Here is a 23,584-nt window from a genome sequence, read left to right as displayed (position 1 = left end):
AAGGATGAGTCTGTCCGTCCTCCTTTTTGCCTAATCATGTGTGGACAGGAGCTGACACGTTCATTTGGACCAAAGGGAAAATATGATTGGATGGGTTTATTGGCGACTGAAGTCGCAGTTTACCATAGCATGAGTCAAGTGTCAATCAAGAGTTATGTTGCCGCATGTGATTGTTAGAATGCGATAAATGCACCCATATTGCGTAGCCATAGACCACATATCTATTAGCCTCATATGGAAATCCACATTTCAAGTCATTGTTTTTATTTAGACACTTGGAACCAAAATTGCGTAACTATTGTATTATTGTATAAACTGAAACACTGCCTAATATTCTACAGAAATAATTGACCCTACAGCGCCCTCACAAGCATTTATACCGTAACGTTAGCAGCTAGTCATTCCGAGCAAACGATGCAGCCATCTTGCCCAGGGCATCTCGGTTGATAAACGTCACAATTATCTGGATATGTCAAGTGCAAATACATGTTTTTTGAAGCCAAACATTTCCCAACACAATGGCGCAATGGAAACGCCTTCATGCGCGTCAAAAAAAGACCATCAGCAAGGTATAATTTCGTGTTAACTGTTCTCTTCCGATACATCCAGCTCGATGTTGATCCGTATGTTTCATGTATTAGAATGACAGCTGAAGCCATTTGTACCGCCCTTTAAGACACGACGGGAACCAATCACCGCTCTTCCTGGCTTCTGTGAGGTGACGTTTTATTCCCAGTGCGCAGGCGCAAATCCACAGTAACTACCCCACTTTTCCACAAGCTCGTACGAGTGTGAAGATGGCGGTACGCTCCGCTCCACTGGATACGATTTTCTTGAATACAGAAGAAAGTGTAACAGTAGTCGATTGTCATTTTCTGAGATCGTTAGAGTTAAGTTTTCGTGGTCATCTAACAGGAATTCCTGGCTTAGATAAAAGTCTCCCGTTAAGCATAAAGTTGAGGTCCGACCGGGACTAGGGGTAAGCAGGAGCTAATGTCCAGCTGGCACTTGGTCAAGACGTTGCTAAAGCAGGTACGCTGTTGTTTTGCTTTTGTCTTGCAAAGTGTAGGCTACACGAAAGCAAGCACCAGAACGCACCGAGAGACGTTGAATGTGTATTAAAGTCCCCCCCACCCATCACCTTCATGCGTGTAGCCGATCTATTCCTAAACAAGTTGAAGTGCTTGTGGTCTCTTGTTTACTGGGGTGCTATGGGTCAGTTATGGATGAATCATTCGCAAATCTTCAATCACGGAGCATGACCAACTCAAGCCCCCATGTGACTTAAAATTCCCACCCCAAAGCCCATTCACAATTCACACTTTTAATGAAAGACAAACCATGAACGCTCATACTTCAGGACGCGCTGCCCCCGTCACAAGTGACAGCACCAGCAATACTAGCACGATGACAGCGATCACCAGTGGATCCGTTTTGTCAAAGGGGAACGCGATCAGAACAGCCACTTCGTCAAACAGTGTCATCCAGACCCATTTCACCAACTCACAGAATGTTGCTGCCTCAACTCAGCCTGCGAGCCAGGAGAGGGGACCTATGATGACAGCGATGAGGACGCCTATGCAAGGCACGGGACCGTCGGACACAAACATGGATGTAACTTTGAACGGACCAAACAATACCGCAGGACCCACTTTGGTAGCCAACGCGGCGGGTCAGATCGCTCCGAGCGCGCATACAAGTGTGCGCGCACAGACTCCGCTCGTGAACAATGGTCAGCTACCTGCTGCGGCGGTGTCGCTCGGAGTGGGCTCCCACATCATCAGGGCTGAGCCGCCCAAACAAATAATTCAGACGTTACCGCAACAGGGCCTGCCGCTCGGCAGCGTCATTGGTCCCAGGCACGTGAGTCCGGTGGCTTTAGCTCCGAGTCCAGGAGGGATGCGAGCGCCGACGCAACAGCTGTTGGCTCCAAGGCTCCCGCAGACCCCTGCGGGACAGCCAAACCTACAGAACTTCCAACTGCCCCCTGGTATGTGAATGGAAAACAGCACCTTCACTTTGTCTCTCTTGGTTTGGGAAGTCACTTTGACGTTTTTTAATTTATTTAGTGCCTTGCCATTTATTTGATGGAATGTCCCCTAATTGGACCCGAAATGCTAATCGGTTAAAAATCGCTCTAATGCGTTATAACAAAGCAATACAATAATGCAAAATTCTAGGCAACATCAGTAATTATTACCGGTAACCTCTACATTGTGCTCCTACAACTCTTCAATGTTGACTTAAACTTAATTATATTCAAAACAATAAACTACAGTTCGAAGTTGTAATATTCCAGACCGACATAACGCATGCCATCAGCTGTTCCCTCTCGTGGCCCTGAACTCTAAAGTCAGGTGTCTCTGGGGGTTCCTATAGGCATGGTGCTGGTGCGCAGTGAGAGTGGGCAGCTGCTGATGATCCATCAACAGGCCCTGGCTCAGATGCAAGCCCAGGCCGCCGCAGCCCCTCGTCCCGCCACCCCCACAGCCATGCCCCTTGCTCAGGTATGAAGCCCCATGGCCCAGTGGCCTGGTGGGGCCTCCTTCCCTTATGATAGTGTTACCTTGGCGGGCTTCATAGGCAGTGGATAAAATAAAATCAAACAGATTCCCTCTCTACTTTAGTCCTTTTTAATGAGAGCATTCTGGGACTTTAATCGCGGGGGCACGTCAGAAATTCGCGTTCGTATTCACATCACGCACACCCGCTCCTGCTTTCTTGGCCCTTGTCGAACTGTTTCGGTCTCTGATAGCGAGCGGCTCCCAGCTGACCAATCAGAACACAACATGCCCCCGGGCCAATCAAATTAGAATTGAGCTCACTTGAGCTTGCTTGTCATCCAACTTTGTAATGGTTTTCAATCAGCTTCCCTGAAAAAAACATTAAAATGGACACAATGCATGCTTATTCAATTAAATAAAATGTAAGGAATAGAAAAGAAAAATTTGAATCTGATTTGAGGTGAATTGTTCGAGGGCTCTGCTCTATGGTCCCCTCCCACTGAGTCACACACTCACATGCTCTGTACCCCTCAGGCCCCTGGGATCCCCATGAGCAGCAGGCCTATGGGCCCCGGTAGCATGGTTCGACAGGCATCCCCTGTGGCCCCAACCACTACTCTCCACAGACCCCCTGTTCTCCAGGTACTTCTGCTCCAGGTCTTTCATATCCTTTATGATTGTCCTTGTTTTTAGAACTCCTATTCTGCAATAACCGTTTCGTGCCGACAGGTTCCTTCGCTCTTGCTCAATCTCTGGCTAGTCTTATCTAGTTTACCATCTCTAACGCATCCATCGGCTAAATCTGTTAATCAGAAACCGGCTATGATTTTTCTGGGTAGAAATGTGATACATTTAAAGCTGGGGTTGGCAACTTTAGAGAAAAAACAGCCAGAGTGAGGTCGATTTTGATAGTATCCAACCAAATAAATCCTGCGCTTCCCTTCAGGCCGCTCTCCCAGAACGCCCTGTCAGACTACTGCTAAAGGACTAGTCCACGAGAGAGCGCAGGGCATCGTTATCATTGCAAACCGTATTGCAAACCCACAAGCTCGCTAGCTTTAGCTTTCAAGCACGGGCACTGGGCCAATGGGTAGGCACTCAGACAGGTAGGCCATCATATTCAATTATAATTTAATATATGCTAGAGTAAATAATTGGACAGGCTTTTACAGGCCTGCGACAGCCAGAGAAACCAGATGCATAAATATTTTTCAGAGCATTTGATTCATTGATTGCTGTTGAGATGTTTGTCAATTAATACTGTGTTCAAATCCATAGCTCATTAAGCCAAACTTGCATTATTTTGTCTTGCACTGTTTTATAAGAAAACACTCACACACACACAAGCACGCACGCACGCACGCACGCACGCACGCACGCACGCACGCACGCACGCACGCACGCACGCACGCACGCACGCACGCACACACACACACACACACACACTTGGATAACTGTGAAGGATTTAAAGATGACCAAATATGTGATTAAAGACCACTAAACCTGGTTCAGCACGGGTCATCCTGTAGGATCCCAGAAAGGAATAGTTCTGCACAGCTATACACACAGTGGGCGTTACAGTCAAAACAAGAACATTGTTATGGGATCGGACTTGTAACCAAGGACTGAGCATGGAATGAAGGTCACCTTCTGGGAAGTGGCTTTGAAACCCTGTATAGTGCCATCTGTACGTTAGTGTAAGGGCATTAGCTCTGTATATTGCGTGTATCACAAGATCTACAGATGGACAGCACGATGCAGTATGTGTATGTGCATATCAGTAAAGGAACACCAGTGATCAATAATGGCAGCTGGGTAAGTGATTACAATGTAGAATATATTATGGTAATGTTCAATCTGATTTTTGTCCATGTGATGTGATCAAGTATATAAACACCAATATAAGCATTCATGTTGAAATAACATAAATAAAGACATGTCAGTGTATCCTGTAGTCCACATTTACATCTTTGCAACCATAATAGTTTTAACTGATTTTACTGACGACATATCCACAATGTACGTTCTCCCCCTGCCACAATAAGCTATCTGTCCTCAGGAACACTGGGACACCAACATCTAAGATAACACACTCTCCTCACCGTGTGTCCCCTCAACCTAGAGCTCCGGTGGACCTGTGCCACCTGGCTCAGCAACCAGCACGAGCCCTGAGACCACCGTGGCCCCGCCTACCTCAGGACCCATCAGCAATGTGAGTAGAGCAGAGCCAGGGCCTCACATCAGGTAGGAGCTGGCCCGCTACAGAAACCCAAACTGTTGTTCTGCTATAACTGTACAACTTCACCCAATGCCCCACACCGGGCAGCCCTCAGCAGCCTATTACGTTACATTTTATTTTTTTCTCTCTTCTTAACTTATTCTGTACTTCGTCAAGGAAACAATGGAAAACGTGAAAAAATGCAGGAACTTCCTGTCCACGCTGATCAAGCTGGCGTCGACGGGCAAGCAGTCGGCACAGACAGCGGAAAACGTCAAAGAACTGGTGAAGGAGCTTCTGGTGAGGGAGCTCTCTAGTCTACAGCCGGCACATTTGAATTTTTCCCAGGACCCTTTTACGCACTGACAACTCCACCAGACGATGTTCAACACGTACATGATCTATAGCCTCAACACACTCAGAACGTCTGCCTAGAGGGCTGCTAGTCATGTGTGTTCCTCTAACGCCCCCACGCTGCTTGGCCTCTGATGAACCTAGGAGGGCAAGCTGGAGGCAGAGGACTTCACCAGCAAACTGTACAGCGAACTCAACTCCTCACCACAGCCTTACCTAGTGCCTTTCCTCAAGGTACGCATCGCTCCGTAGTCAATGGTGGGCTGTACCCCTTTTAGAATAGACTGAAGATGTGTCTACTAGGGCCTTTGAGGTGATGAGGAAAGGGTCTATAGAGCCGTCCACAGAAGTGTCCGCACACAAACACTGATGATATTCAATATTTATGTTCCTCATTGTATTAGATAACTGCTTTGGACAGTTGTTACCATGTTTATATTAGTTTTGAACTGTCAATAGTGTTTTATTATTATTTATTTTTTATATAATATATGCTATTATAATATGCTACTATTTATTATGTATATTTAATTGTTGCACTTCTTGCCAGATCTTATTAATCTATTATTACAGTATTACAGACTGACCCAGTGCGACTTTTCTGCACAAAAAGTAAAATAAAACACCTTGACTGTGATGTACCATCCACTCATCCACCTCGGTTTTCTTCCAGAGAAGCCTCCCAGCTCTAAGGCAGCTCACCCCCAATGCAGCGCTGTTCGCCCAGCAGAGTCACGTCCCCCGGCCCACCGCCTCCACCCCACCCCCTGCCAAACAGCCTTCCTCCCCGGCCACGGTGGTCCTGAGGAGCCCCGCCCCCCATCTCACCACGGCGGTAACCAGGCCCCAGGTCCAGCCGGACATCAGCAGACCCGGACCCGTAAACCAAACGGTATCTGTAGTTCTGGAGGGCCCCGACCCAAACTCCATCATTAGTATTCTGAATTCGGTCAAATCTGAAGAAGTAGCACGGCCTGGAGGGCGTATTCTCACCTGTTGTCAATCACGTCAAAGGTACACTGAGGAATGTAAGATTGGCTCTAACATAATGGTTCACTCTGAGAAAAATAGGTAGCTTTACTTGTCACTGTGAACTGTTAGCCTGATGCCATGTCCTGCGTTGGACACCACAACTTTCTGGTAATACACTACCCCCTATTTTGTTTTGGACTGAACTGAATCGACAGCCAAATTTTAAACGTTGGTTCTTTAACACTGTGTGTTGGTTGATAGAAGCTGTCATATAATCGTATATTTACTCTTCAACCTGTTAAAGCTTCTCCAACCTCAGCCGCTGGCGGTAGGGATGCGACCGCCGGTTAACATGGCAACAGCACCTATGGTGACGCCCAGGACCCAGAGCCCTGGAAAGATCCTCGTGGGACCCCAGCAGCTCAGGCAGCTGACCTCAGGTCGGTCCACCTGCCTCCTCTGCCAGAGATGTGTCTGGTCCGTGTGTCGGTGTGATGCAGATACCTCTGTTTTCCCTGTAGGTCCTCCCGGAAGGACAGGCCTCCTGCCTGTGTTTAAATCTGTTCCACCTGCCGCTGCATCTCTTGCACAGAAGAACCATCTGAAAGAGGCTGGGGGGACTTTCAAGTAAGGACAAAAGTACTTTGTCCTTACTTTTTTGAAGTTTGATCAGAAGAAAAAATGAAAAATGTAAATGTTAATCATTTGGTAAGCACTCTTCCAAAGACGATAACTGTTTATAAAGTCTTAACCTCCTGTGAGCATCGTTGTGATCATTGCTGGCAGTGCGATCGGCTAGCTGGACTAAAGGCTAGATAGGGTAAGGGGATCCAGCAATCATTCTATGTTAAAGACGAACTTCTTGGGGGAGACAGTTCAGAGAGATTGGGCTGGAAAGCCAAAACCGAAGGGGCGGAGTTCCACCTGGTTTCCTGTTCATTAAGGAGATATTCTACCCAAGAGATACTGAATGGCAGACCAAGCATTCAGAAGAGGATTTAATTTATACAGTGGTCAGTCTACACGGTGTGGATTAGTAAAGCGCTTACAGATCCATGATCAAGCAATTGTGTCCGGAGGTAGTTGTAGTAAATACTATACCTAGGGACCATGTGTTTGTGTCCAGGGACGAGGATGACATCAACGACGTGGCCTCCATGGCAGGAGTCAACCTGACGGAGGAGAGTGCACGTATCCTAGCAACCAACTCTGAGCTGGTGGGGGCAGTGACACACTCCTGTAAGGACGAGGCCTTCCTCTCTACAGCCGTGCTGCAGAGGAGGATGCTGGAGATAGGTCAGACACACACACACACACACACACACACACACACACACACACACACACACACACACACACACACACACACACACACACACACACACACACACACACACACACACACACAGTAAAAGTAATATTTCTTGTTTTATCACTTCTCATTTCATTCTTCACACTTTTACGATCCTATACTTAACTTTGCAGAAACCAGCTAGAGTAAGCTAGATTTTTAAAGTATCCAACCCAATAAAATCCCACCTCTGACTTTTGGCCTCCCTCCAAAGCCGCTCCCCAAATAAACACGTGACTTGCTCGCTAGCTCGAGCAATAGGTCTGCCCAGCCTTATGGGAGACTCAATGAGGCCATGCACAATGAGGGAACGGGCAAGGATCACGCAGGTAGCTGGGTAGGTAGGAGGACAGAGTTTGGAGCCATCCGATCATTTCGTCGGGACAGAATGAAACGATTGGACAGGCTTATTACAGGCCTGCAACAGACACATTTACCAGGTTTATTTATTGTTTTGTCAGAGCATTTGATTTATTGATTGCTGTCGGTATTGGTTGGAGAGAATCTCAATAAATATTACAAAAAAGTCTAAAATTAAATTGTCTACCCTAGATTACAGTCTTAATTTTGATCCTTATTTTCATTAAAAAAATACTATTGCAGAATAGTTTACAAATCCATATAAAGCTGAGGTACAACTCCACGCTGAATTCAACTAAGTTTTTAATTGGCACGTTCAGATCATCATAAAGTACACCTTCAACTGCTCTATTTTTGACTCATGTTGTCTTTGTTTCAGGGAAGAAGTTTGGTGTGAGCGAGCTGGGCGTTGACGTGGTGACGTTTGTATCTCACGCCACTCAGCAGAGTCTCCAGAACCTTCTGGAAAAGGTGACTCAGGTGGCACAACACAAGAACTTCAGCTTCAAGGTTGGTTCCTAATTTAAAAAAACGATGGAAAATTAAGTCAAAAGACCAGTCAATAAAAGGACCTCAGCTGGCTGGATTGATTTAAGATGTGGTTATAAATATACATCAGATTTTTCTCCATTCATCCCCTTGATGGTTCACTATACTACCTCCCCCGTTCGGCGTGTGATTGGTCCTCTGTGGTTCAGGAGGAGAGCAGCTATGAGGGTAGCAGTGACGTGCGTGCCCAGTTACGCTTCTTTGAGCAGCTTGACCAGCTGGAGAAACAGAGAAAGGAGGGGCAGGAGAGACAGATCCTTCTCAAGGCAGCTAAGGTAACCTCACCTCCACCTTCAAATTCCACGAATCTATGCATACTTTCTATAAAATCAGGGGAGTTATCTAAAAGAATTGTCTATTTTTCTGGGGAAACTCAACACACACGTGCAAACGTCAGACGGGAAAATTATTTAAAAGAATGTTGCATGCACAGATTGCATTGACTGTGATATGAATTAATCACATATTATCGTACCTGAAAAGTAGTAAGTAGTTTTAAAGTAATCACACCTTGTCGTTATTCAAGTATAAAGGATTCAAATGTGAAGTCACCTGATTGGGGTGTAAATGGCCTGTAAGATGTAATCTGTCCTCCAGTGAACTCTGAACCATACAGTGACTGTGTTCTCTGGCCTGCAGTCTCGAGCCCGCCAGGAGGACCCTGAGCAGCTGCGCCTCAAACAGAAGGCCAAGGAGGTAGGCCCAGAGCGAGCCCGGCTCCGGCTCCGCGCGGCTCTCTGTGTTTCCCACAAGTTTTTAAAGCTCTTCCTCTGCTTGGCCGGGATGTCGTCCTCCAGATGCAGCAGCAGGAGCTGGCCATGATGCGACAGAAAGAGGCCAACCTCACCGCCCTGGCGGCCATCGGCCCCAGGAAGCCCAGGAAGCCTGCGGACGCGTCGGCCTCCGCTGGGGCAGCCGAGGTAATGGTGAACAACTGAAGCCAAACGTAGCTCATGAGCCTTGACTGTCAATGCGTAACAATCCCGACAGCGTTAAGTGCATGGTACAGCATGGCTCTACGACAAGCTGAGCTGGGCATGGCACAGCGCACTATGTAAAGTAATTAGATTGACCTGCCGTGACTCAAGCTCATGCACGTTATTGTTGCCGTGAATTGTGAAACCTACCTGAAGCCGTTGACGATTTGATATCCTCTACACACTGCTTCGGGTGATTGGTCATTGGTTTCCTGGTGCACAACATAAAGGTGTGAACAAAATGGGTCAGGCAACAAACAAGTTCAGTACAAATTCAAAGTGTTAAAGGCAAAACACATCGCATTAAGGTGAAATGGCAAATCTCTCCCTCACACATGGGCACGTTCCCTGTTATCATCCTGCTCTCCTGTCTTATGTCCATACCAGGGCTCTGGATCGGGGTCTTCGCTGGGTGCGGGGTCGTCGGGGTCCAGACCAACGCGGCAGCGCATCACACGCATCAACCTCAAGGACCTGCTGTTCTGCCTGGAGACAGAGAGGCCCACCGCACACTCTCAGTTCCTCTACAAGGGCTTCCTCAAGTAGGCGGCCGCTGCAAGGTGTGTGTGTGTGTGTGTGTGTGTGTGTGTGTGTGTGTGTGTGTGTGTGTGTGTGTGTGTGTGTGTGTGTGTGTGTGTGTGTGTGTGTGTGTGTGTGTGTGTGTGTGTGTGTGTGTGTGGACCGATTGCCATCATAGCAGTTGGAGGAGCCCCAACATGTGAAAACTTGCCTAGTTTTTTATTCAGAGCCTTTTTTCTACGGTACAATGACCTACTGTACACATAAACACTGTAATGGCCGATAGTGCACTACGTTTCACAATTGTTTGTATGTAAAAAATATTTTAAAGAAATTAATCTAGAGAGATTTTAGGGTTTTTATTAAACACCCACTACTTTTGTTATTCAACTTTTAATTGGCTAAACTCCAAACTGTGTAATCTACTGAGTTGCCTTTTAACTAAATAATTAAGCCATACAGCAATCCCTAATCTTGTCAACGGAAACAGTGGTTGTTGACGCAATGTTTGTCTGCATCTCCACTACCTTGATTGGTGTATTGGGTATATGTAGTAAACTCAATCTTAAATTATTTGTGTTCATTTATTTATTATTTTGGTTCTTTTGTGACACGTCTGTTGTGTCCCTTAAATAAAAAATATCTCACAGTAGCATATTTATATTTGTATTAGGGGGCCATGTTTTTGTAATTTTACATTATGATATTTTTTGATCTCTACTAAATCTCTTTTCTAATCTGCTCTACCAAAACTTAATCTACCTGAAATAGAACATATTTTTTCTAGCAATCCATAAATATGCGTTCTTATTGTCTTTAATCAATTTCACAAACTTCATGATTTATTTCTGTGCAAATATTTGTTGTGCTTTTAACAGACAGCCTTTTAATATGTAGGCCTAACAGTAGCCTACTAATTAATACGTTTCTTACAATCTGTAACTTTAGGAAAACATAAAATGTTATCATTTGAAAATTTGTATGCATTATTAGGAAAAAAATAACTCAATTTCCCATGTATTGATAGATTGAAATAAATGTTGATTTTCCAAAGAGCTTACAGTGGTATGCATGCTTCTCCACATCCCCCCACTAGAGTGCAGCACTGCTTCACTTTAATGTTCGTCTGCTCACGTTTGATAGTCAGTGTTTAGAGTTTAATCCCCAAAGGTCCCCTCTAGCTTTTCGTGTAGGTTGGCCAGCCCTGTTTAAACTAACATCCATCAGATACATCACATGTTCACAGCAAGACGAGCGGTCGGTGGCGTCGTGTCCTTAAACACACTGAACAGGCGACCCAACAAGCAGCACACGCAACTCAAAAAACAACACAAAAGCATACTGTCCGTTATACACACTTGCCACCATAACCATTGCCATCTTCGGCATGGCCTGCGTGCATTGTGAATGTTGTGTACATCTGTGTCGTGTCGGGCCAACTTTCCACCTCGTATTCCAGCTCGTATACTGCGGTGGCAACAGCTGGCATGTCCCACATAGACACCGCGCACAACTACACACTACTTTTGGGGAGGACTAATTAGGCCATCCCACCTTTGGGATGGCAGCCTGATGTTAAGCGGTTTTAAGCAGCTTTTATCTGCTTCGGTAAATGACCAAGGAACAATATGTGGTAAATGTATCGGTCTGGCTCAGCTGTTGGTTGTCCTCACAAAGCAGAATTAGATTTCCACTGGGTCGCAATGTTTCGTCTCTGTTTTTATTAAAGTGGAAGAGTCGACAAATAGTCCACTGCTGCCACAAAACTGCCTGCTGCTTCATGAACGAAACCAAATGATTAGCGTCCTTGGGTCAGCAGCAGCTGTGCCTTGACATACCATATCTAGCCTGTGGGTGGTACTATATACACGCTGTAGTCGCCACTCGGGATCATAGAGGTGGTTACGGTAAATGAGGGAAGCCATCGACTCAGTTTTGGGTCGGGTTCAATATTTCCCCTGGTGATCCATCCTGATCCTGCTCCTCAACATCGGGGCTCGTTTAAAGGTAAGGCTACACAAGCCACAATTTGAAAAGCAGAGGATGGTGCGGTTGCCATAGTGACACGTGACGTGGCGCACCTGAGGCTGGGGGTAAACATTCGGCCTGCCAAACAGTGAAAAAACAACAACAGGCCGCTCCGAGACAACTGTTAGTTTCTTTATCTACTGCTTTTTTGTTCCCCTGTCTAGGGAATTACTTGATAACCAAAGTGTACGTGTGCGTGCATGCATACATGCATGCATGCCACGCACACAGATGCATGCATGCACTCAACCCGCACACGCACACACACACACACACACACACACACACACACACACACACACACACACACACACACACACACACACACACACACACACACACACAGGGCCGTAGCACCGAATTCTGGGCCCTGTAAGAGGTACTGATGCCCCCCCAACCGATCCCCCCTCCCCCCCCCCCCCGGGGCCGGGTGGGGGGGAGGGGGGGATCGGTGTTGGTTTGCATTTGCTTGATTTTTCTAAATTGGGATTTGATTAACAAAACCACATGGCCCCTTTGTGATGAATATGTAAAAGTTGTAATTTCCTTCCTATTTAGCCCTCTCAGAAGGGTCTCTCTAATTATTCGGCATAGGCCGATTCAAGATAAGTAAAATAGTGAATTCTGTTGAACTTGGATTTAATCCTATCCAGAATCACGCTGGGGGACAAACATTTAAAAGTCAGTCCTTTCATTTGATCTTCCGCCATGCCTCCTTGCATATTGTTGATGAAGCGCCGAGCTTATGAATAAAACTCTCCTTGCTGCAACATAAGAGCTGAATTCAAATGAACTGATATATAGCACACTTTGATTCACTCAGTGCGCTTTATCACCCATTAGGATGCACAAATTTAGTGGCCTATGACCGCTTTTATCCTCAATAAAACAGTATCCATTTCCAGTAACCCCCCCGGATAATCGCCCAGCGCACTGGAAGGATAAAAAAAAGAAAATAAATGAACAGGCAGCAGCAACAATCCATTTGTTTTGCACCTCCTAAAGAGAGACACGCCTCCATTGGCGCTCTCCCGCCCGGCCCCTTCTTAATGCTGACTGGAGCAGGTCTCCTCGGTCATGGGGCGGGCGGGCCAATGTGTGTCGGACCTGCGGGTGCTATAATAAGACGGTTAGCTATAAGCGGCACTAGCGCGAGTTCACCGGCGCGACTGAACCCGGAGCAGTATTGACGCTGGGGTTAATAGCCTGTTGGCCTTTTTAATGGAGCTGATTCAGGCCTGGGGACAGGGGGGAAGCGGATGCAGAGTGACAGCGCAGGGGGGGCAGGTCGGCCCAAACGGGGAGGAAAGCTCGTTACCAGCCGGCCAGACCCCAGGAAAACACAAACTGCAATTTACAAAGTCACATCCCGAACGTGAGGTGAAACCAGCGGCGGAAATGAGCGTGCAAACGCCTCTACACACACACACACACACACACACACACACACACACACACACACACACACACACACACACACACACACAGGCCTATACATACACAGTATATGGGAGTGTTTTTGTGTGAATGTGAGAGACAGACACATCAAAATTGACAGAAACTCAAAATTGGACTTGACCGGGGACATATTTATTTTATTGCACACTTTTAAATCTATAATTCCCTTTTCCTCGCCTCAAAGAACCATTATCTTGAATATGGTTCAGCAACAAAACAAATAAATAATGCATGAGGCGAGTTTTATGATTCTCTTTGATAGACAAACACCATGAAATACCATGATATGCAAATGCAAAGCATCGAGGCATCGGGAAGGAATGAATGCTGGTGGTTCGTATACAGCCGGCGTCCACGCATCACAAGGAATCACATCGTTACACATGCAGCACTATGAACACCGGTCCGAGCCGTGTGCTGTACGCAAATGATTTATTTATACTAATTACCCCCACCTCCATCCATAGATCAATTATTCATGTCGATCGCCGGATTTCCTTCCTGAGGAGACGCTGCAGTGGTGGAATTGAGATTTGGCGCGTGTATGGTTACATCGGAAAGGGAACCTGAGTGGGGTTTGGCTGTGAGGAGTGTTTCCCACCCTGCCACGTTCCCCTATCCGCCGGAGGGGATTACAGCTCCTTGATCAGAGCAATGATCGAACTATAACGTCGCCTGCGGGCTGGACTGAGGAGGCAACGTGTCGGTAAGCCCACAAAGTAGATAGCCCTGATAAAGAGATGGATTGAACAGCAGCCAGCGGCTTGTACGACATGAATACAGTTGGGTAGGGTCGATAGGAAACTAAGGGGTTCCCTAGTTAGACAGGGTTCTCTTACTATTGACCCTGGGTGTCTCCAAACATCAAATCAATACTTTATATACTTCCTGTAGAGGTGGAGCTCGAGTAATCGCTGATTGGTCGTGCGGGGAACGGGGGTAGGTTTTGATCAGTTTTCGACAGCTGGACCGGAGAATAAAATTCATCTAGTGCCTCCCCTGCAGTGCCTCGGTCGCACAATTCAGTTTCTGGGTTTTCTCGGCGGTACTTTGGCCCTGGAAACCGCCCCATTAAGTACACGTTAAGGGGATGTTAGGAAAAAAGGCCCTAACATAAGCTACGCAGAACTGTGAATTCAGCTTATAGGGGCAGCGAGCCCAAAAGCTTTTTGGGGTTTTAAACTTGGTAACGTGCCTTCTCAATCTTCAACATAGTGATCTTTGCCATTTTATGTCTGAAATAAGACCGTCATTTACAGAAAACAGTATAGTGCTATGTCTTTGCCAGTCTCCACCATCATGTTTGTGAATGTTCCACTCCGTGCACAGGTGGCATTATTTTAACGATGTCGAAGGGCTTTAAGTGTATGCTTCCAAGTGAGACGCAAGGCCCGCCGGCAGCAGGGTGTGTGTGGGGCTCCGTCCGGGCACAGGGTGCGGATGTTTGCGACCAAAATAGTTTTTTGCTTCCCGGTCACGCCACGGGACATCGCTCATGATTATCCTCATACACAACAACGGTACAGCGTAAGTATCACAAAGTTGGCGCGGGTCATAGCCACAGGGACTACACCTCCCAAGAGTTCTCAGCACAAGACACAGCTATAACAAATCTCATAGTTTTCGAAATCGAGATGGAATAATGGGTTCACTTAGTAGTGCAGCTTCAGCTCTGGAGGTGTTCACTAAAGCGCTGTATTTGTTCCTGGGCAGACCCTACTTGCATGAGTAGCGGAAAGGCCAATTCAACCAGTAATTGCCAACAGATGATTACGCGCGGACAGGCAACAGGGCAGTAATACGGCGGCCTGAGTAACGCAGAGATTGGATGTTTCCCACCTGACACGGCGGATGCCAGAAGTGCTTTATTTAGAGTACACCGCCCGGGCATTGGCTGCGGCCCCAGTAGCAAAGCTCTGCTGCCGGGGTCTCACGCACACTGTTTATAAAGTGGCCAACTCCAATTCCTTCTCATCCCTCTCTCCCCCCCCCCTCTCCCTCTCTCTCTCTTGCCCCTGTCTCTCTCTCTCTGCCACAGGGAGGCCATTTTCTTCTCGACTGAGCCCATCAAAGGCCGTTCCCTGGACCTAATCGGGTCATCCCGGCCGGCTGCGACCGGGCTCTTTACCGCCTTCATTATAACTCTGCCGCGCCGGGCACCACACTCCTTAATAACGCGGCTTCATGATTTTATCTTTTTCTTCCCCCCCGTGCCGAGGAGGCCTTCATTATTATACTGAAGGTCAGCTTACAGTATTGGGCATTCTCATTACCGGGGGTGTCCCTGTAGAGATTAGCGCTCGCTGCTCCTCTCATTAGCCAGCCCAGTACGCGCAGTGGATTGCCCCCCCCCCCTCCACAATCTCTCCCTCTCTCTCTCTTGCTATCTCTCCCTTTCCAGCTCTCTCCCACTTCCTCTCTCCCTCCGCCCGGGTGTGCACTACACCCTGACGCATCACTTCATCTCCCTCCCTCCTTATTTACTCTACTTTATTCTAGCCCTTACTATCTAAATGTTATGCATTGCCTTTCTCTGCTGAGTTGAAATATTCCTCTGGCCTCCTTCCTTCCTCCAATCGACCCCCCCCGCCCCCGACACACACACACACACACACACACACACACACACACACACACACACACACACACACACACACACACACACACACACACACACACACACACACACACACACACACACACACACACACACACACACACACACACAGCCCCTCATGGCCGATATACCTGCATCCCTTCCTCCTCATCCTCCACCAGCGCCAGCTCCTGCTCCTCCTTCTCTCCCTCTCTCTGGATGTCTCATTAAAGGAGCTGTGTGTAATGGGATTACGCTGCAGGGATTAATGGTGTGGCTAATTGATAGACACGCGGACGGGGGGGGATTAAACCCCGCTAAATCCCCACAGGGCCCTTTTTAGATGGGCACCGTCGCCGACTAATTGATATCAAAGGAACCGACACAGAAATCCTCCCTGACCTCCAGCGCTGCACCTCTGGCCGGCCGCGCTGACGCAGAAGGAACGCGAGGCGACGTGGAGGTCTGGGAGGAATCTGAGGGCCCCGTGTTCCAGTCCCTGTACGAACACGTGCACACACACAGGACGACATGGACGGACACGTGGGCAGTGCTCACACAAACAGGAACAAGCACACAAACACACACACAGATTGTTGCAAATACACACCGTGAACTATAATAACAACTGTGTCTGTGTGTGTTTACAGGACATCACACACACAAATTAACCATATAGTGTGTAACAGTGAGAAAAAAAAAAAAGAATTTGAAAGGACTTATTTAGTTTTTAAAGTGAAAGTGTTAGGATTGATTACAATCCGGATTCATTTTCTTGACGGTAGCTTACGGGTTTTATTTGTGGCCCCTGAGTTTATGGGAACAACAAATCCACTGGCATCCATCCCTGCATGCACACCAGGAGCCCTCACCTTGAAGACAGCAAACATTAGATTATTCCTCATATATTGGGCCACATTGAAGTAACAACAATTTTTGAAGTAATCCCACTTCAAAAATAATTAACAAAAAAAATACATCACCAAGAACGTGAATCAGAATGCAGCAGGATGACGTGGTCCATTTTCAAATTTCAAAACAATTCTCGTTTTTATTTTTTTTAAAGCACATTTCCAGTATTTAGATGAATGAGGAAAAGAATATTGATACACTTAGTAATAGAACAACTATCAGCAGGCATGGCTATTATACCCTTCAACATCCTGTCCCCCGCGCAAACCAAGGAGGCGCGCTTGTTGAAGACAACGCGGTTAGAGAGGTGAGGCTGCGTTTTATACACAAAGAATAAAGTACAACAAAACTACACTTCAAATTCCTAGAAAATAATTTTGCAAAATTAAAAAAGAAAATAAATAAAAGATAAAAGGCAACGGCAAACTTCTTCAACAAAATGGAAACACTGAAAACGATAAAGAAAATAAACGGAAAACCGACATTTTAAAAATGAAAGGGCCAAACAGGTACTAACGACTTTTTAGCCTGTTGTGAAGAGAAGAGAGCAGCAACGTTTAATGGAATTAATACTTCAAAAATAGGTATTTTACAGTAGTAGTTCTTTTTCTCAGTGTCTTTATACAGAGTATATTCATATAGTTTCCGCTTACTAATTCAACATTCTCACCACATAGTAATAAGTGCATCAAGTAAAACATTTTGGGGAAAAAAAACTAAACGAAAAAAGGAAAAAAGAATACATGCACCTTTTAATTCTTTATTTTTTTTTCAATCTATAAAAAATGGGAATGTTCAAGGCAAGAGAAATCCATCAAAAAAAAACTACTCCGAATGCCTGCGTTTCGGAGGTCGTTCCCAAGTCCCTTGTAGTCCTACATCATCTCACTACTCTGTTCATGCCTATATAAGCTTTACACTGTGGAGAAAGCAACACAAAACCATATACGGCCAGGCAAGCATCTCAACATAACGGCTCACTAACGTATTGAGTCCACGAAGCGAGGGCAGACGCACTCCGTTCTCCCTCTTGGCTGGGAACCCACCTCCCCCATCCACATGATGGCATGTTTCGCCCACACGGTTTTTCCCGTTTGCGTTGGTGCCAACGCAAAGGGAGTCTCGGCTCTTTATGAGCGAAAGGTCCAATGGATCGTTTCAAGCAGTATCTCAAGGCTCCTGTTTTACCCTTTTTTTAATTTTTTATCTTTTGGTCTGGGAGCTGAATTCATCGCTGCTATCATCACCACAACCGACAGCACCACCGTGTCCACCTCCAGCTTGCCCTTGATGAGACCTTCGCGTCTTAGCTGCTGGGGTTGTTCATCGGCTGCTGCAAAGGGCAGAGGAGGGTCCCGGACAGGGCTGAGTAGGGGGGGGGGGGGGGGTGAGGGGGGGCGGGGTGGTGAGGGGTGGGGAGGGAGCGTGCTGCAAGAGACTGCAACGAAGGCAACCGACCCTGAGATAGCAGAGTCTGATACAAAAACACACCACAAAAGGCACTTTATAAAACAACAGTGCTTCTGTTCTAAGGAAAAAGGGTTTGAGTGGACCGAGTGGAGACTGAGTGAGAGCCTGTTTCTCGTTCCTCCCGGTGCTGAGACAAGTCTTCAGTGTTAAGACAAAAGCAAAAAAAAGATAAAATAGTAAATGATTTGTTTCAGAAAACTATTCACACAATCACTAGACTTGAGCGTTTCTCTACCCTCTTCAGAGAACTCGCGGACGGCACGGCAATGAAAAGAATGTAAGAAAAATAACAACTCACACAATACATCCCCTCTCCACTGTAAAAAAAAAGAAGCCGTAATACAGTCGAGTGGCTCACGGTCCAGGGTTCAGTTGCTGCGTGGAACCCGACCCAGCATGTGTACAGCGTCCAGTAGTAGTCACAGGTCCACCATGGAGTCCATGCCGGGGGTCTTGGGGGAAGGAGGACGGGAGGAGGGGAGGACGGGGGGGGGGGGGGGGGGGGGGGGCTGCCTTACCTCCCACGCTGCCTGTGGGGTTCAAGGGGGTGCTTTCTAACGAAGTACACACTCTGCCACTCCCAAACCTCCACCACCACCACCACCACCACCACCACCACCACCACCGCCACCACCACCGTCCCCACCACCTCCGCACCCCGGCCCCCGATGGCCCCCACGTCCCCTCCTCCTCCTCCTCCTCCCCCTCCTCCTCCTCTACCTCAGTTCTCCTCCCCTCCGCCGTAGAGGTCGGCCAGCTTCTTGAAGCGCGGGCCCCAGTCGTTGAGGTAGTCGTAGTCCTGGTCCCCGGAGCTGGAGGAGTTGAGGGAGCTGACGGAGCCGGCGGTGGAGCCGCTGCCCTCGTAGTCGAACACCAGCAGGGAGTCGTAGGGCGGCGCCGTGGGGTCGTTGTCCGCCGCCCGCAGACCCTGCAGCCGGGGGGGGGGGGAGAGAGAGAGTGAAGGGAGGGAGGAAGAGTGAGGAGAGGGAGGAGGGAGGGATGGGGGAGGAGGGAGGAGAGAGAGGGACGGGGCGGGACGGAGGAGAGAGGGAAGGGAGGAAGAGGGGGGAAAGAGGGATGGGGGAAGGGAGGATGGGAGGGAAAGGGAGGAGAGAGGTAAGAGAGGACGTGAGAGGATAGAGAGGGAGTCAAGGGAGGACGGGATGGCAGGGAGGAAGAGAGAGCAAAGAGAGGGAAGGGCCGACGCGAGTGGATCCAAAAGGGATAGCGGGAGAGATAGGGTTGTTGAGAGAGAGAGAGTGAGAAGGGGGAGAGAGAGACGGAGGAGACAAGAGACAGAAAATGTAATTACCACCGGATGGCCTAGCTAGCGGCGGGGGCGTTGACTCCCAGCCAGAAGGTTCCTGCTCCCCCTGATGTCCCCCAGCCTACCTTTACGTCTCTCCCCCTGATCTGCTCCTTAATGCCCTGTCACTGCAAGTCCCTTTGGATAAGAGAACCTCCGAAAGAAACCATATGGTGTATCGCCTTAACTGCTGTTGTATGAGATTACGCGGCCAGGATCGAGCGATGCGGTGGACGCCCGGCTAATGGTCCGCGTTGTTGTGTGGAGGCTGATGTGTTGTGACACTTTTGGTTTTAGCGGGAAACACTAGCTACAGCGGTAATAGAAAACACAAGCCCACACTCCCTCCGGGTGTTCCTGATGGGCCGGTCTCCCTCCACTGGGCGGGGAGCCTACGTACGTCGATGATGAAGTCTCCGATGTCCCCGGGGTGAGGCAGGCTGGGCCGGACGGGGTACTGGGACTCTGCGATCACGGGCCTCTCGTCCACCCGGCGCACCCCCGCCGGCTTATTGATGATGTGATCCAGAGACTCGGGCTGCTGCAGCTGGCTCAGGTCATAGTCCTGCAGAGAGGAGGGGGAGGGCGGGGGGGGGGGGTCTCAGATTGTTTTGGTTCTTTGTCTGATGGCTGGCAGTCGCTGCCGTCACGATCATTGTTATATTCGTCGGTTTGCCTTTCATCGTTGTCCCTCATTGTTAACATCATCCTTCATCACCAACGTCGACGTTGTCATGATAATCAACAGCATGGTCGTTATTGTCTTTGTTGGTAATCAAACCAACTTTATTTATATTACGCTTTTCATGCACAACGATACGAAATGCTTAAAGAGGGGAAAAACACAAGCATATCCTGAAATGTGTTTACAACAACAGTATCATTATCATCTTCATCTTCTTCATTCTCCTGCCCAACATATTCATCATCAGCCACCTCATTACCTTATTTCCTAAGGTAATATATTGAATTCTTGTATTGTACATCATTTGGTTGAGCAAGTTCAGGTCATGGGAAACTGCACCACCAGCCTCAACCAGTTTTTCATTTGCTGTGAATCAATGTTCCATTGATTACTGGAAACCTAAATTGTGCATGCAGACCAATTTTCTGCTGTGTGAAGCACTTGTTTGCAGAAAAAGCGGTAGTGAAATTAATGATGTTTGCACATGATCCAGACAGAGAGGAAGTGTTAAAGGGAGAGTGCTTTTGTGTCGAATTTAAATATATATATATTTCCCCACTATGAAGTTACTGCCTTACAAGTATTTGTCTGTATTTTTCGTTTTGTGTGTAGAAACTCAGCATAGCACAAATGTGCGTAGTGAGGTGAAGCCTTCTGGGCAAGGCCAAGGCTGAGATACCGCTGAATAAAACAGCGCTCCATATCTCATGACCTTGTTGATCATCATATCATAGACACGTATATCACTCGGTGATACGCTGGAAGATGCAGTATATGGATCTAAATATGGATGATATGGATTGTTTAACCCTGAGTGTTAATACAACAACAAAACCATAGCCACTGTGTTGCTGGAGGAGGCAACACATAATAAGTCCTTCATAGTATGTTTAGATTAAATGTATGAACTCCTTGGTTGAGGGCATCCATATACTTATTGATACTCTGAGAGTAAAAACATGCTTGCTTGTATGTTGTTTTGCTCAAGAGCGCCGATTTGATCGGCAACCACATTCTTGACTCAGTTGCAAACGACACAGCTAGTTTTAGTCGCGACACGCAGGGAACGTTTGGAACACAGGGACACGTTGCCATAGCGTCTCGGACCGGGCGAGGGTCGGACCGCCATGAGAGCCTCCCTACCTGGTCCTCTTCGCCACCTCCCTCCTCGTCGTACTTGAGGATGTTGTCTCGAACGTCGTCTTCGGGGTCGATGAGCAAGGGCTTGGCCTGGCGCTCCTTCTCCCTCCTCTTCATCCACATGACGAAGATCAGCACCATGGCTGAGACCACACAAACGCAGGATGGTTAGACTACCGCTCGTCAAAGCAGGCGTGTGTAGGCTTCGCATGAAGGAGACACCGTAAGACGCTTTGTTTCATTAGTGTACAGTGTGAGATCATCCTGTTGGTTCAGAAAGGATTGGATTTTTCCACTCGAGTGGAAAAATCGATAGACCAAGCAATTGTTTTCATATGTAACCATATACATATATAAACATGACCTGCATTATTGTCAAAAATATCCTATAATATGAAATTTGCTAATGGGAGGTGTTATGTACATTATGTACATTAAAATCCAGTTAGCTACATGTAGGTACATTTATTCCATAAGCACACTAGAATTTTTCATTCAAGGCCTATTACAAGAGAGGCAGAGAAAAACAAAAACATAAAATGCTTGTTAGTGCGAAACACTACTAATCAGAAAGACGAGGTTCATCATTCCCTATAAATACATACAAAAACAAACATGTACGCGTTATGATGAAGCATCAACACCCCCGTGCTGTCGCTGCGTTTAGCGCTCCCGCGACCGCGGCGCAATACTCACTGAGGAGGATGATGATGCAGATGAGGATGGCGATGATGGCGCCGGTGCCCAGGCCGGCCGCCGCCACCGCCCCGGTGGCGCTGCAGTCTCCGTTGTCGTCGCACGGACACACCTTGATGCGGATCACCGAGCGGTTGGAGAGCGGCGGGTTCCCCGAGTCGGACACGAACACGGGGATGTCGTAGAACCCGGACTCAAGGTAGGGGATCTTCAGCCTCAGCTGGGCGTAGTCGCCTGGAGATGGAGAGGGCGGTGGGTGGTAGAGAGGTGTGTGTGTGTTTGTGTGTGTGTGTGTGTGTGTGTGTGTGTGGGGGGGGGGGGGGGGGGGGGTAGAGAGGTGTAGGAGAGTGGGGTTGGGGAGGGGGAGGGGGGCAGACAGACAGGAAGTGAGACAGGAGGAAGCAGCAAGGATTGGGGAAGGGCCGTGAGGTAGAAAGGAGGGGGAAAAAAGAAGTAGAAAATGATCCATGGCGCCTTGGGTGGATGCGATCGCACCATGTAATTACCGCGCCGCATGGCGGGCCGGTCGGCGCGAACGTGTGACAAAAGGCATCATCCAATGAAAACAGCTCTGACACGAACCCGAGACAAGACACGCAATCACTGCTGAGGGGGGGCGTTTCCAACGGAGGAGACGAGGAGGAGGGGAGAGACGGGGAGAAGGACATGAGAAGAGGAGATGAGGAGGGGAGGGGAGGGGAGGAGGAGACGAGGAGGAGGGGAGAGACAGGGAGAAGGACATGAGAAGAGGAGATGAGGAGGGGAGGGGAGGGGAAGTGGAGGGGAGAGACAGGGAGAAGGACATGAGAAGAGGAGATGAGGAGGGGAGGGGAGGGGAAGTGGAGGGGAGAGACAGGGAGAAGGAGAGGGGAGGAGGAGAGACATTGAGGAGTAGGGACGAGGAGAGGAGTCAAGAATGTAAGACGGGGCGGAGGGGAGAGGAGGAGGGACGAGAAGGAGGGGACAGGAGGAAGAGGGAAGATGAGGAGGAGGGGAGGAGATGAAGAGGAGCAGGGGGCACGGAGGAGGGGAGACAGGTAGGAGGGGGGCCGAGGAGGGGACAGGAGGAGGAGGAGGGGCGGGGGGTTGACGGAGGAAGGCGAAGAGGAGAGACGCAGAGGAGGTGAAGTGAGTAGGAGGGGAGACGAGGACGGGAGCAGGAGACAGGAGACGCGGAGGAGGATTCCGGGGGGCTGCGATCAGATTTGTCCTGAAGACAACTGCTTTGATGCATCCATCTGGGTGGAGTGTGTGACAGATCGGTGACACGGGGGGACAGAGAGATGAATGGGGCTCATTTGTCACAAGTGACAGATCATACGTCACCACCCAGGATGGTAACCTTCTCACTTCTCTCCGCAAGCGCTGGAAGGCATATTGTGAAAAACTCCCTGCTCTTGAGAGCTTGACAAACTCTGCTAGTTAATTTAAAGTCACTTAAAGTGAAGGCAGGGGGATAATGCATCCATTAGAGCAAGTCGTACACTCA

The 23,584-nt window shown here is 48.1% G+C and overlaps 2 protein-coding genes and 1 long non-coding RNA gene across 8 annotated transcripts in view; 1 reads left to right on the top strand and 2 right to left on the bottom strand.

Annotated features, from left to right (window-relative positions):
• The first annotated feature begins 61 nt into the window (after nt 1-61).
• LOC130401758 (transcription initiation factor TFIID subunit 4-like) lies at nt 62-11,491 on the top strand. 3 transcript variants are annotated; one of them, XM_056605701.1, is made up of 15 exons: nt 62-1,990; nt 2,380-2,507; nt 3,039-3,146; nt 4,627-4,716; nt 4,900-5,022; nt 5,221-5,310; nt 5,750-5,968; nt 6,353-6,488; nt 6,570-6,675; nt 7,175-7,344; nt 8,139-8,269; nt 8,458-8,583; nt 8,948-9,004; nt 9,106-9,228; nt 9,673-11,491. In XM_056605701.1, the coding sequence occupies exons 1-15, from the start codon at nt 1,342-1,344 to the stop codon at nt 9,829-9,831; spliced, it is 2,415 nt and encodes an 804-aa protein (XP_056461676.1). In that variant the 5' UTR covers nt 62-1,341; the 3' UTR covers nt 9,832-11,491. The 3 variants fall into 3 exon arrangements, with proteins under 3 accessions (XP_056461676.1, XP_056461675.1, XP_056461677.1); XM_056605700.1 differs by having other exon boundaries at nt 6,353-6,675; XM_056605702.1 differs by lacking the exon at nt 5,221-5,310 and having other exon boundaries at nt 6,353-6,675.
• LOC130401762 (uncharacterized) lies at nt 5,912-9,799 on the bottom strand. Of its 2 annotated transcripts, XR_008903879.1 has the most exons (4): nt 9,670-9,799; nt 9,436-9,497; nt 8,097-9,242; nt 5,912-7,334 (listed from the first exon to the last, which is right to left on the bottom strand). It is a non-coding gene; the product is annotated as an uncharacterized LOC130401762 (long non-coding RNA). The 2 variants fall into 2 exon arrangements; XR_008903878.1 differs by having other exon boundaries at nt 8,097-9,497.
• Nucleotides 11,492-18,967: 7,476 nt separating the features above from the next.
• cdh4 (cadherin 4, type 1, R-cadherin (retinal)) overlaps nt 18,968-23,584 on the bottom strand; it is a 200,982-nt gene continuing 196,365 nt past the window's right edge. For all 3 annotated transcript variants that reach the window (XM_056605501.1, XM_056605502.1, XM_056605503.1), the window contains 4 exons: nt 22,096-22,329; nt 21,403-21,542; nt 19,975-20,139; nt 18,968-19,196 (listed from right to left, as the gene is read on the bottom strand). In XM_056605501.1, the coding sequence (XP_056461476.1) occupies nt 18,990-19,196; nt 19,975-20,139; nt 21,403-21,542; nt 22,096-22,329 (746 nt within the window). In that variant the 3' untranslated portion in view covers nt 18,968-18,989. The remainder of the gene's footprint in view (nt 19,197-19,974; nt 20,140-21,402; nt 21,543-22,095; nt 22,330-23,584) is intronic.

This window comes from Gadus chalcogrammus, chromosome 13 (genome assembly GCF_026213295.1).
Source record: "Gadus chalcogrammus isolate NIFS_2021 chromosome 13, NIFS_Gcha_1.0, whole genome shotgun sequence".
NCBI lineage: Eukaryota > Metazoa > Chordata > Actinopteri > Gadiformes > Gadidae > Gadus > Gadus chalcogrammus.
Note: the sequence above shows the minus strand (reverse complement) of the source record. Positions and strands in the feature narration are given on the sequence as shown.